We start from the raw sequence: 12,920 nt of genomic DNA, 5'->3' as shown, positions 1-12,920 counted from the left end.
GACTAATAATGACAATATCTCATTAAAAAGCAGACTAAAAGGAAGGGTGTCCTCAAGTTGTTTGACTTCTGCTGACTATGTGAACAACCATGCAGTTTTCTTAACAACACTACAGAAGTGGTTTGCTTCTTCCAAGATAACTTTGACTACTCAGTCTAGCCTACAGCCCAGATATTTCCGTAGCTAAGTCCTAACCAAGCATGACCTTGCTTAGCTTACAAGCCCAAGTCAACCAGATGCGGCCATCTGCTGAGTTACAATTAACTTTAATTGGATTAAAACAAAATATGATGCACTGCAGATTAAATGGCATATACATCTACCTCCACTGTTGGGTAATTCAATCTAACACTTTTTTTTTCCTGAGTTTCAGATATGCTGGTATTGAAGCCAACCTGGTCACATAAATACATCAAGGAAAGGTAAAAGATTGCTGTACTTGTATTTTTATTTTTAACCTAGATTTCTAATACTTAAAAGTAGTCATCCCAAACATCAAGTGGTTTCATAGCCATTAGCAAATTCACCGATTACATTACATTTGTTGGGAACCTCTGAAGAGTCCTTAAGACAAGGCCAAATGTATTCTGCAATAAAGGAAACTGTTAATATACAATACTGGAAAACCTAAATACTGCAGTACCTGGGAGATGTCTTCAGTAACACTAGTATTCAGTAATTCACTTATGGCAATAGAACAATAGTCAATGGAAAATTTTATAGGGAACACTGAAAGGGCACTGAAGCCTGTAAAACAAAGTCTTCTCCTAGAAGCGTAATGCTATTTTACAGATATCTCTGTAAATCTCTGGAAGCCACATTATGTAGATGAATAGCATTTATGTATTCCCTGGAAACACAATAGATCACAAATCCATCTGGAATGGAATTTACTTAGAAAAATATTGTTCACATCATTTCATCTTATTACTATGGGTGGCTTGAAATATTAGCATTAAACTACAGTGTAATTTGTTTGACTTTGGCTTTTGTACTGTGTGAACACAGCGTAGTTTATAAACAAGGGCTTCTGGTTTAGCATGTTGAATGAATACAGTCACTGAGGCTCATTCAAAAAAACATGGTAAAACAAGCTTAGTATTATGTGAGATAATAGGGATTATTCTTACAGTTGGTCAAATAAGAAAAGTAGAAATGTGACAATTTAAGACATGAGAAAGGAAAAAAATTAAATTGCAAAACAAGCCTTTATTGAATAATTAAATATCTACATTAAACTTCTTCCTTTAACAGAAGTTTCATCTGTTATCATGTCCTGCAAAGGTTTTTCAACAGAATGATCTCAAGAGAACTTTGTGGCAAAAAAAAAACAAAAAAACACCTCCATGATCTAAGCAGCTCCCACTTAAAGGGTCTTATACACAGTATATTAGGCCTAGGGTAGGGGTTTAGTCCCCCTTTTTTCACATAAGTTATGTATGGTAACGCAACCCTGAAACTACTACTAGAAATCCTGACTTCACATACATACTCCTAAGTCTGTAATGAAAATCACAAAGCAATAGACCTTGGTTCTATGATGGATAGCTTATTTAAAACACCAATTCAATGTACTTCTGTGAAATAAAGGTTAGTTTTATGCTAACTCTCATTAGAAAAACACATTAAAATGTGACTGCCAATGTCCTAATTTCTTGGGCTATTGTACAGTTCTTAAGAGACATTTTGTCTTTGTAAAAAAGATGACTAAATTGGGGCATGATAGAGATTAACAATCATGTGTGACTTGAAAAAAGTGAAGAGGCAGTATTAAAACTCAAGGTCATCTTTTGAAATGAAATGTAATAATGATTCAGGACTGCCAAAATGTCACATTGAATTGTCCCTTTAAAATGGGTATAGCACTTGAGCTTAAGTTCCTGTTTCAAATACAGAACCTTGCTCTCAATATGCATATTAGTATCAATTTTGATTTTTTAATGGGCAAAGGCACAAGAAATCCAGCAACATTCAAACTATACAAAATTCCACACCCACCTCTCAATATCAAGCAGGTGAATTAAATTACAAGATCTCACTCTACTTGGCCAACCACACATTTTCAGCTCACATGAAAGCATGAGATGTTGCTTTACTTGCCTCCATCCTCCTGGAGGACGAAAAGAGGAGGTGCTGCCTGCACACACGAAAAGGGACAAGTGGGGACAAGAATGGAATGGCTTAGTGGTAATGCCAGGTGATTTTGTACTACATAAATGAGCTCAATGCTCCATTTCTGGTTTAACAACAAAGTATGGCTCACAGTTGCATCCAAACTGGACAAATTATAATCTGGACAAACCAGAGCACTGCTAATGTTGTTCAAACATAGTCTGGATTCTGAATGAAGCAAGTCAATATGAAGAACTAGAGGAAGTACTTAAACACATACAGTAGATATTCATTTAAATCTTCTGGAGGATATTGTGAAGATTGCATACTAGAAGTTGATCAGAAGCAATACATCCGTTAGTAAGTAACTCAGTGAACTTACCAAAGGAGTAATCACAAGATATCAGATGTAGAATAGTTGGAGGGAGAATGCATTTATCACAACACAACACACAAACCAGGTATTCTGCTTGCTGAATGTAAACACAGGATGTCATCTGGCACTTTCAGGAAAACTGACAATATTCAGAAAACATGATTACCAAATGGAGGACCCCAGCTACGAAATTCAGTGGGCAGAAAGGTAAGGACCAAAAACATTATCTCCAATTTTAGTTTATACTGAAGCACTTTAAGAAACAGACCTAAATAACTGCAGAGGCCAAATACACAGTTTACATTTTATAAAATATAAATTTTATCTCGCAAATAAAATGGCTAGAAAAACTGTTTTCTATGGGTTAGTCCCTAATAGTTTTCCACTGTAAGGTTCCACTCTGATTTAACTCCTGGGAAAAAACCAGGATACCACACTTGCTTATTTTAGCTAGTGGACAGAGACATATCTGGCAGGTACCCAAAGCCCTTGGTACATCCACCCTGAGCCCTGTGGCCAGATTATATATACTGTCTAATGCAACAGAATGTAGAAATTATTAAATACGTGAGGAATAATCTTTATAAATATATACATTTATTTTTCTTGCGTGTAAGTTAAATGGAATCAAACTCACGTTTGGCCTTGGTCCCACCAATGTTTTCAGACATGACCTCTGTCATGCCACTCAATGGCCAAGTGCTGCCCTATTCTCTAAAAAGCCTGAGGACTTTAGGCTAGTGCTATGAGTGACCCAATGCCCCTTCCAATCCTCAGCAACTCTGAGACAAAATTTATTTCACTTTGCTTTGCTTTATTAAATAGAAGTAAAGTTCTCAGTTCGTAGTTCATTTCTGCTGTCCAGTGAAGGGTCTAGAGCAGAGTTCTTAACTGGGATCCATGGATAGGTTTCTGGGGGTCCATGAAGCTGAGGGGAAAAAAATTAAAATTTCTTTTCACTAGCATCTATCTGAAATTTAGCTTGCCTTTATAAAGAATCAATCTATCAGTAAAGAAGTCCATATATTACTACATTACATATTTGTAATTTGGATAATTGCATATGAACATTATTGGTTTCCTTTGTAATACAATCTATATATATTATATTTTATTTTAGGCATTTAAATATGTTTTTCTGCATTTAAATCTGGATCCACCAAATCCCAAGGACCCTTGGCAATTCAAAAATAAGATACATAAGAAACAACAGACAACAGACAAAAAGCAGACAGATAAAAGGTCCACAAACTAATGAAAACATAGATTATCTAAACCAAACCGTATCCCAACCAAGATGAAATCTAGGCCCAAATACTCTCTGTAAGAGCTGTGTTTTGGGCAGCTTCCAGAAGACATGGAGTTGGCCTGAATGTGGGCACATGCTTGTGCTCAGTCAGATTCACTTCTTGACTTGCTCTGCTCATGTTCTAGGCATTGCTCCTGTCACTTCCTTACCCAGAGGCTCAGCAAACCAAGAAGTCATCTGGGATCGGCTAACAGAGAGAGGCCACTTGGGGGCAATTTCATCAAAATATGGATATTAAATATTTTTAAAGAAGCCCATAATTGTGCGTGTCAGTAGGGGGCATTTCTTTTTCACTTGGCAAATGCCTTTAATGAAAACACAGTTCAGAAAAATGGGTACTGTTCATACTCACTTATGGCCGCTGCAGTTGTACTGGGCTTTAGAAATATTCAGAAGCTCCAAGAATATTCACAAATGCTAAGTACTCTGTCAACCAAATGTAATGCCTAAAACATGATCTCTCATCCAGAAAACACATGACTGACAGCTAGAATATATTTGGTCAGGTTACCAATGCTTTCACTGAGAGCCAGTGTAGTATAGCGTAGCGATTAAGATGCTGGACTGGGAGCAGGAAGACTCAGGTTCTAGTTGTCCCTTAGGCATGCAATGATCTTGGGCCAGCTATTCCCTTTCAGCCCTAATCAGTGCCGCGCAGTGCAAAAACAACCATGCAGGACAAGCGCCAAAAAAAACCACCGCCACCACCTCCACCAATGCTTCAGCCAGTGTTCCATGCTGAAGACCGCGTGAAATAATTTTATGAACAATCAGCTGCTTTTAAGAACTACATTGATAATGGTCCCTGAGTTCATTTCACCTTATTGAAAAAAGGGACATCTTATGGCAGTTAATATTTCACTATTTATTTACATTATTTGTATGCTGTCCCAACCATAGACTTCAGCAAGTTTACAGCAATCAGTAAAAAACAGCATAGAAACATAAAAATGACACAAAATGACCCATGCATATAAAATCAACATTAAATTAAACAATTACTGGGCACCATATATAACAATATCCTACCCACCCTACTCATGCTTCAGAAGCCTAGCAGAAGAAGACTATCTTCACCTTTCTCCAAAATAATGTCAAGGAGAGGGCCATCCTGATTTGGGGGGAGAGTCTTCTATAGAGTCAGAATGGCCACAAAAAACCCTATTCCCATGACTCCATTCCTCTGACCTCTCACAGCATACCATCCCAGGCAGAACGCAAAGGATGGGCAGACTCTCATCCAAAAAGATGGTCTTACAGGGAACAAGGACATAAAGGGCTTTATGGGTATCGAGCAGCACTTTGAATTGTACCCAGAATCCTACTGGTAACCAACGCAGCTGCTGCAAAATTTTCTGTTTTTCTAGCAGTTCTGGCCTTCATCCAGAGAGGACACTTACTTACATGTATATCAGAACAACATGTCTACATCCATCCAACCTCCTGTTAAAAGCTGATAGTATGTTTCTGCTTTGCTAACGAGCTCATTACAGTGCAACCTACATTGACAAGGAACTATTAACAAGACATAATTTTAGATTAATGGATTCTTAAACAGGCAATTGCCAAATATTATTCATCATCTGATCTAGCAGCACATCCTGATTCAACTGAGACCTAAATGTACATCCCACTCCTTGCTTTATTGATAATTAGGACTCTGCAAATCATTCAGCAAGACATTTCCCCAGCTGCATCAGCAGAACGTCTGTGCCCAGGAGATCTCGACAAGACCACAAAGCAGCCACACCAAGCCTTTCAGCAGTTGTCTCATAGCTTTGAGGAATGGGTCCAGAAGGGTGCTTCACATTATTTGCTCAGCTATTATAGCATATCATATAAATTAACAATTATTGTATTGATAAATGAGGAAAATAGTTCTAATGGACACAACAACAATTAAAAGGAATAGGAATACAGATATGCACAGATAAGAGTTTTTTAAAAAGAGAATCCAGGCATAAGAACATTATTCAATGGCTCCCACCAAAAAAGAAATAAGCAATCATACAAAGTTCAAGTTCCAGGCATTTCTCAATGCAAACCAAAGTTTGTGGAACCCCCGCCCCCCCACTAACAGGATTTATTAATCACAATAATGAATTCTTCTTACTAATAGTGTAAATCTCATATGAGCATTCCATACAAAAATCTAATTTTGTACTCTTAAATCATGAAGATAATTTGTTCAGAGGAGGCACCAAAGCTGACCTGACTTGCTAAAACTGAGTGTCATCAACTGCTGAGGGTGGATTTCCATCAGAAGCATCTGCGTAACAAAGATCCTGAAAGAAACTGAGGGTACAAGCAATTCAGCTGTTTAAATATATAGAATAGAGGTGCATATTCCACCTGTTCCCCCTTATTGGGACAGATCTCATGGAGCTCATGCAGCCCAGAAAAAGATCCTGTACAAAGCAACACAGCTAAAACCCATATTTTAACATACTCCAGGCATCATACACCAATCACTTTTTAGGAAGCCCTTTAAAGGAGAATTCCCCCTCTAAAACAGAGAAGAAATAAAATTCACTCCCATATTCATGAAGCACGGTTTAAGCCCAACATCACTGACCAATCAAAAATAGTGAACGCACTGCATCTCTCTGCAGTGAAGGGAAGAGACAAGGTAGCTTGTCATTCTGCACAAGCTTCCCGAATGAGCTTTTCTAAGCAGCCAAGCTGCCCTTCTTCCGAACGACTGAACCTCTTTGTCGTCTCTGGAGACAAGAAGCTTTCAGTATGTTAAATTACTTTCATTATGCATTTGCAGATGCTTATTGATTCTACAGTAGGAAGTGGGAGACTGCAGCAGGCTCTAAGAACAGCATTACATGCTGTAGGCATGAACCAAACGCTGAAACAATAGCCCAGCGCAAACACAAATTTCCACTAAGGCCACATTTTGGAAAGATGCTTTTTACTCTCCTCCCCTGCACTCTGCTAACAAGTGAAAAAACAAAACAAAACAACACCACAATGAATCCCTCCAACCTGGAACTGCTCTACCATCTTCGGGAATTTACTCAGTCCTCACTAGAGGTAAGGTACATTCCTTATTACAATTCAGAGCCTTAGCAGCATCTAAGGAACGAGGTTGGTGAAGGGGGAAAGATTACAGGTTCAGCTTAAAATTCTGGTTTGACTTCTTGTTCTTATGTTTGATGACACCCGTAATGTTAACATTCCATTGTCAATTTTACAAGGTACATGCTTCATCTGGGGATGTAGAAAAATGGAAGATTACTCTATTTTTGCCAAAATGCTCTTCAGAGACAGTGTAGTTTGAGTTCTAGCTGCTAAGTATTTCTTATGACAGTTAAAAGGGGCTTTCATCAAGGCCATGGTAAAATTATTGGACAACCCCATGTATCACCAATACATTCCAATAATCCACAGTTAGCTGCTTCTTTGTGGAAGATGGGTTATGTGGCAAATCCTCAATTGCTTGATAGGAAAAATAAGGTTCTGTTTGTTGGTGTATTACTCTTAAATGCTTCGTTACTGAAGATATGTCTGAATAAGTGTAATGTAAGTAAGTTTATATACAGTAAGGAATTCAAAAGGTATGTGCAAAATAGGCTAGTTAAAAATTCTGTGAAGCAACTGAGCCTTTTACAAGACCACAAGCGTTTTGTTAAAAGCTCCTTTTCATAGCACTGTAATTACAAATGCATTAAGAAAAGATTACACCCTTCTTACTGCTATCATCCTCTGTTTTCAATGCCATCTTTAAATACATCCAATTTAAAGGATCAAACTGAGGAGATCTGTAGAGGGGGAGAACAAACCATATTTGGAAATACTTCAGTCTTCTTAATGTTGCAAACTTCCCACCCACCCCCCAAAAAAGGCACTGCATATTGTTCACATGGTTTTCATGAGTGATAGATAATACTGCCATTGATCACTTTCTTCAAATTAATCTTGAATCTTTATTTTTAACTTTTCTCCCCCCTCTAAAGGTTTTCATCATTTACTTCAGCTTGGTTTCTGACTACATGAACAATACAGCTACCTGGGAATCTTAATAGCACTCACTGGTCCCACAAGTTTCAAGATATGCTTATAGTAGAGACGTCAAAAGAGCAAAGGCATGGACACCTAAACTATATCTTGCATGATGGATAGTGCAGTAGCATACGTGGCTTATCAAGAAGTACCTGTTCAAATGGAAGTACTAATACAATGGCTTATTGCTAAGGTACAATGGTGAACACGTCTTATAGATGGAATTATAATGAAAAACCATACAGCCAATGAACGAAGAAACAGTAAAACAAAATTTCCCCAAAAGGAAAACCAGCAAGCTAAAAGTAATTCCAAATTGATTTAATATCTCTGTACATGTTACTTGGGTCACTTGCTTACAAGGACTAAAGTTTATGGAAACTACAACTAGGATAAACCAGCTGACATGGTCCATGGCATGGAGAACTTGTATTAATATTTACAGCATCGATTTTTGTTATAAAACCAGTAACTGCAGTCTAATGAGCAGAAAGACTCTCAAAACCAATTTAAAACTGTTATGGGGGGACATCAGAATAGATCTTTGAAGCCGGTGACGTGGTATCGATTTATGTTTTACGCTACTTCAGGGAATTTTTAAAAAATGGTGCCAACCCCCCCCCCAAAGGATAAGAAATTATGAACCACTTACAAAGGTGCTGCTATCCCCACCGGTTGCTTGAAAAAGAAAAGTAACGTGTCTACACCAGAATCTGGTCTGTAGAACTTTACCAGGCAATTAAGTCTTTGGGGGTGTTCTGTGGTGGTGGTGGTTTTTAAACTGCTGCTGAAGTGCTGGAACAGAAAGAAAACTAAAATATTCCACAAGGCAGGAAACAGATCACAGTCATTTCTGTGTTGCCAAGTGAAAACGCCTGTCAAAATCTGTCAGCGACACCATGTATGAATTTATGACAAGCTGCTATAGTGAGCTGAAAGACCCTTGAGGCAACCGAAATCAGGTAGGTCAGAAGCTTTGTGCACGCAACCTCTGTTTAACGTTTACCAAAGAACAGAGCCGAGTCCTGGAGATACATTTCATTTTAATTATCTTCCCCCCTTGACATTTCTGCTTTTATTTAACTGAACATCTGACTGATACAACTTGATGTTTAATCTTCTGTTGAAGAGTTGGCACATGGAAAATTTTCCATTTTTGTTAAGATTTCACTTTGCATGTTCCTGCAGCTTCTTCTTGCAAGATAAGCTAGGTTATGGCTTGCTTCATCTTACCCACTCCTACTCTTTCTCAGTGTCTTGTTATCCAGCGTAAAAGAATATAACTTACAGTGCATTTAGCATGGCTGTTGAAAGTACTTGTGATTAAGCCCCCACTAAGTGGTGATACTCATGGCTATTCTGTGTTTATTTTCATATTCAAAGTTACAACAATAAGAAATCACTGTTTTTAAGAAATACCTCTTAATAGTGATAATTCCAGCTGAAATAATTCAAATTTATAATTTCTTTGGTTTATTTTAACTGAACAGATGTTAATTTTATTGTTTGAACAATGATGGCATGAAACACCCAGGGCAAATAAGTCAAATTCTCATTCTGCAATCCTACACGTATTTCTTTTGGAGTAAGCCCCTCTCACTTTAGTGGGACCTAAACGTAAATAAACATTAGGCTGCCCCAGTAGTATGCTGAGTGTATTAAAATAGGTTAACCTATCAGTAGCAATACATTGTCAGGCATCTGATAGAAATATTTCATACTGTTATAATAAAATGCTGCGGGTGTGGTCATAGCATAAGCTCTAATGTTGCAATTACTTTTTCACCAAATTATATTCAGACTTTTATATTATACTTTAGAACCAATAGACAAATATATATCACCTATTTCCCTCTGTCAACAATAGCCCCACCATTGTAAACATGCCTTCTCGCCTAATTAGGTAACAAAAATATGTTATGATTAGATTCTCTTGCTTCATGCAGCTCCATAATTTGACAATATAAAAGCACTCTCTGCTAGCAATTAAAAATCTCCTAGAAGAGAATACACTAATATAGTACATTTATAGGAATATAGTACATTTATACTATACAGCAATGGTATAAAACAGTAGGACCATGCACTGGGTATCTATAACATTTCAGTTTCTTATACTGGTCTGTAGCATTATATACACATGTACATTTACAGTTGTATGCATTTTAATATACGGAAATGTATAATAAAGGCAGGTAATTTCCCAGTAGAAAATGGAGCTATTAATGAAAAGTAAGGCTTATAGTTATAATCCTAATTTTAAAGATTACAGCATTTTATAAAATCATTTATGTAAAGATTTTACCCTGATTTTTAATCAAAAGAGTTCCAGAGCAATTTTAGAAAATCAGGATAGAGTTTGCATTCAGAGGGAAAAAGAAGAATTTTTATTTCTTGCACATGTATAACCATCTCCTTTCCCTCTACCTATCTACATATCCATCCATCCATCCATCCTAAACATGGAATCCAAAGCTAAGCATGCATTTAATGTGCACCACAAATGTTGTCCTTATCATTTAAAAAAAATAAGTACAACCTCTAATTCCCGAAACCAAGTAATAGTGTATATTTGCTGGCAAAAAATATATATATTTTTTTCTGCAGATAAGCAAAAAAAAAAAAAAGAGTGTTCCAAATCAAACAGCTTCATATCTTCTTTCTCTTCTTTCAGAGCAAAACAAACTTCCAAGAAAAGGATGTGTTTCTCTTCCGCCCCAGAAGCCAACATGCAGTCTGAATCTAACATTACTGTTCGAGATGCAGTCAGTGACACTGACCCCAATATGTACCAGCCACTGTCTTACCCATTAAGCTTTCAAGTTTCTCTCACTGGATTTCTGATGTTAGAAATTGTTTTAGGACTTGGCAGCAACCTCACTGTATTAGTACTTTACTGTATGAAATCCAATTTAATCAACTCTGTCAGTAATATTATTACAATGAACCTTCATGTTCTTGATGTAATAATTTGTGTGGGATGTATTCCTCTAACCATCGTTATTCTTCTGCTCCCGCTGGAGAATAATTCTGCACTGATCTGCTGCTTCCATGAGGCTTGTGTGTCCTTTGCAAGTGTTTCCACCGCAATCAACGTGTTTGCGATCACTTTGGACCGATACGACATCTCTGTGAAACCTGCAAATCGGATCTTGACTATGGGAAGGGCTGTAATACTCATGACATCAATCTGGATTGTTTCTTTTTTCTCATTCTTGATTCCATTTATTGAAGTAAACTTCTTCAGTTTTCACAGTGCCAACACATGGGAAAACAAGACGCTCTTGTGTGTTAGTGCCAATGAATACCACACAGAACTGGGCATGTACTATCACCTTTTGGTACAAATCCCCATCTTCTTCTTCACTGTCGTAGTGATGCTTATTACATATAGCAAAATACTTCAGGCACTTAATATCCGAATAGGAACAAGATTTTCCACAGGACAGAAGAAGAAAGCAAAAAAGAAGACTATTTCCTTGGCTACACAACAGGAAACGACTGATGCACCACAAGGCAGCGGAGGGAGAAATGTAGTCTTTGGTGTAAGGACTTCTGTTTCTGTTATAATTGCTCTACGGCGGGCTGTAAAGCGACATCGCGAACGACGGGAAAGACAGAAGAGAGTCTTCCGAATGTCGCTGTTAATCATTTCAACTTTTCTTCTCTGTTGGACACCAATCACAGTTTTAAACACTATAATTTTATGTTTGGGCCCAAGTGACCTTTTGGTAAAGTTGAGATTATGTTTTCTAGTCATGGCATATGGAACTACCATCTTTCACCCTCTACTGTATGCCTTCACCAGACAGAAATTTCAGAAAGTTCTGAAAAGTAAAATGAAAAAACGAGTTGTTTCAATAGTGGAAGCTGACCCAATTCCAAACAGTGCTGTTATACACAACTCATGGATTGAGCCTAAAAGAAACAAGGCCATCACTTTTGAAGACAATGAAGTAAGACAGAAGTGTTTAGTACCTCAAGTTGTCACAGACTAGATTTCTGTATCCACTGGATTATTTAAGAGGAAACATCAAAAATAAATCATTACCGCCAAATACAGAGATTTAAAAACAAAGGAAACAATATAAGCCAGACTGTAATTGTTTGACATGCATTAGACAGATTAGACCTGTATATTTATTTCCTCATTATTCAAGATGTGTGTTGCATGGCAGTTTGTTAGCGTAAAATCATGGTTATATTTTGTCAATACTCTGTCCTCTAATATACATTTAAGTAAATATTTTCTAAAAAGAAAAGCCTTAAAATAGTGTTCACTTTAAAAAATGTTTATTTTGCTCTAAATATTTAAAGCTTTGTTTTTAAGGTTTGTACCACAGAAATAGTGCACATCAGTAAAGTTTTTAAATTTTACTAACTGCCTTATTCCGGCACAGTATACAGGTTTCTGACAATGAATTGAAAACTTTTTCTCAACTACAATTATAAACTTAAAATTATAGCTATGTGCCCCAAGTACCCAAGTGATCACCACCAGCTTTGTGAGTTCAAGGTACTCTATTATTTTGAGCCACCACAAATGCCTTTACAAATAGTTTTCATCAAAAGAATATAATGAGGTTTGGTTTTTTTTAGTATGAGAATCAGCCTGAGAGAAGTTTGATTTTAAATGAGTTAAAAGCTATTGTATAATAAGAAATTTCTAAACTGTAACTATTTTGAATTCTTTCTAAATTTCTGTTTGGGCACATGAATGAATTTATCTACTGGTTGCGTGTTTTGAGGGATTCTTCAAGTGCATATACATCAATATCCCAATCTAGAAATATTGTTCTTATATACTGCTGAAGTGCTTGTTCACATTTCTAAGCAAATTGAAGTTGATGACCAGAAGTATTTTCCCAAATCAAAAACCTGTCCAAAAGAAGAAGAAATGCCAAGGTTGTTTGGCTACTTTTCCATATTTATCATATCTGACTTTTCCAAAATCACTCCACATTTTAAATGTCTTCTGTGCTCCACATAAAAATTTACTCAGACAAAATTATAGTAATTTTGCAATACTGTATCCCCCCACCCCCCAGCCACCTTTCAAATCCTTTCTAAAGTATTGTAGGATCAAACTATCAGATGAGGATTATTTTGCAC

The 12,920-nt window shown here is 36.9% G+C and overlaps 2 protein-coding genes across 3 annotated transcripts in view; one reads left to right on the top strand and one right to left on the bottom strand.

The window, feature by feature from the left end:
* COG5 (component of oligomeric golgi complex 5) overlaps positions 1-12,920 on the bottom strand; it is a 145,833-nt gene that overhangs the window by 99,091 nt on the left and 33,822 nt on the right. The window contains exon 1 of one of the 2 annotated variants that reach the window (XM_088153478.1): positions 6,009-6,197. The exons of the other annotated variant lie outside the window; for it this stretch is intronic. Coding sequence (XP_088009604.1) covers positions 6,009-6,066 — 58 coding nt within the window. The 5' untranslated portion in view covers positions 6,067-6,197. Of the gene's footprint in view, positions 1-6,008; positions 6,198-12,920 lie in introns of those variants that run through there. 2 annotated transcript variants of the gene reach the window in all.
* Positions 6,405-12,543, top strand: GPR22 (G protein-coupled receptor 22). The gene is made up of 3 exons (XM_007422102.4): positions 6,405-6,839; positions 7,763-8,770; positions 10,483-12,543. The coding sequence occupies exon 3, from the start codon at positions 10,508-10,510 to the stop codon at positions 11,804-11,806; it is 1,299 nt and encodes a 432-aa protein (XP_007422164.1). The 5' UTR covers positions 6,405-6,839; positions 7,763-8,770; positions 10,483-10,507; the 3' UTR covers positions 11,807-12,543.

This window comes from Python bivittatus, unplaced genomic scaffold (assembly GCF_059951505.1).
Source record: "Python bivittatus isolate LINGU-HERP-01145 unplaced genomic scaffold, Pbiv_v1 ctg000010_np1212, whole genome shotgun sequence".
Lineage (NCBI taxonomy): Eukaryota > Metazoa > Chordata > Lepidosauria > Squamata > Pythonidae > Python > Python bivittatus.
This window is presented reverse-complemented; position numbering and strand designations above follow the sequence as displayed.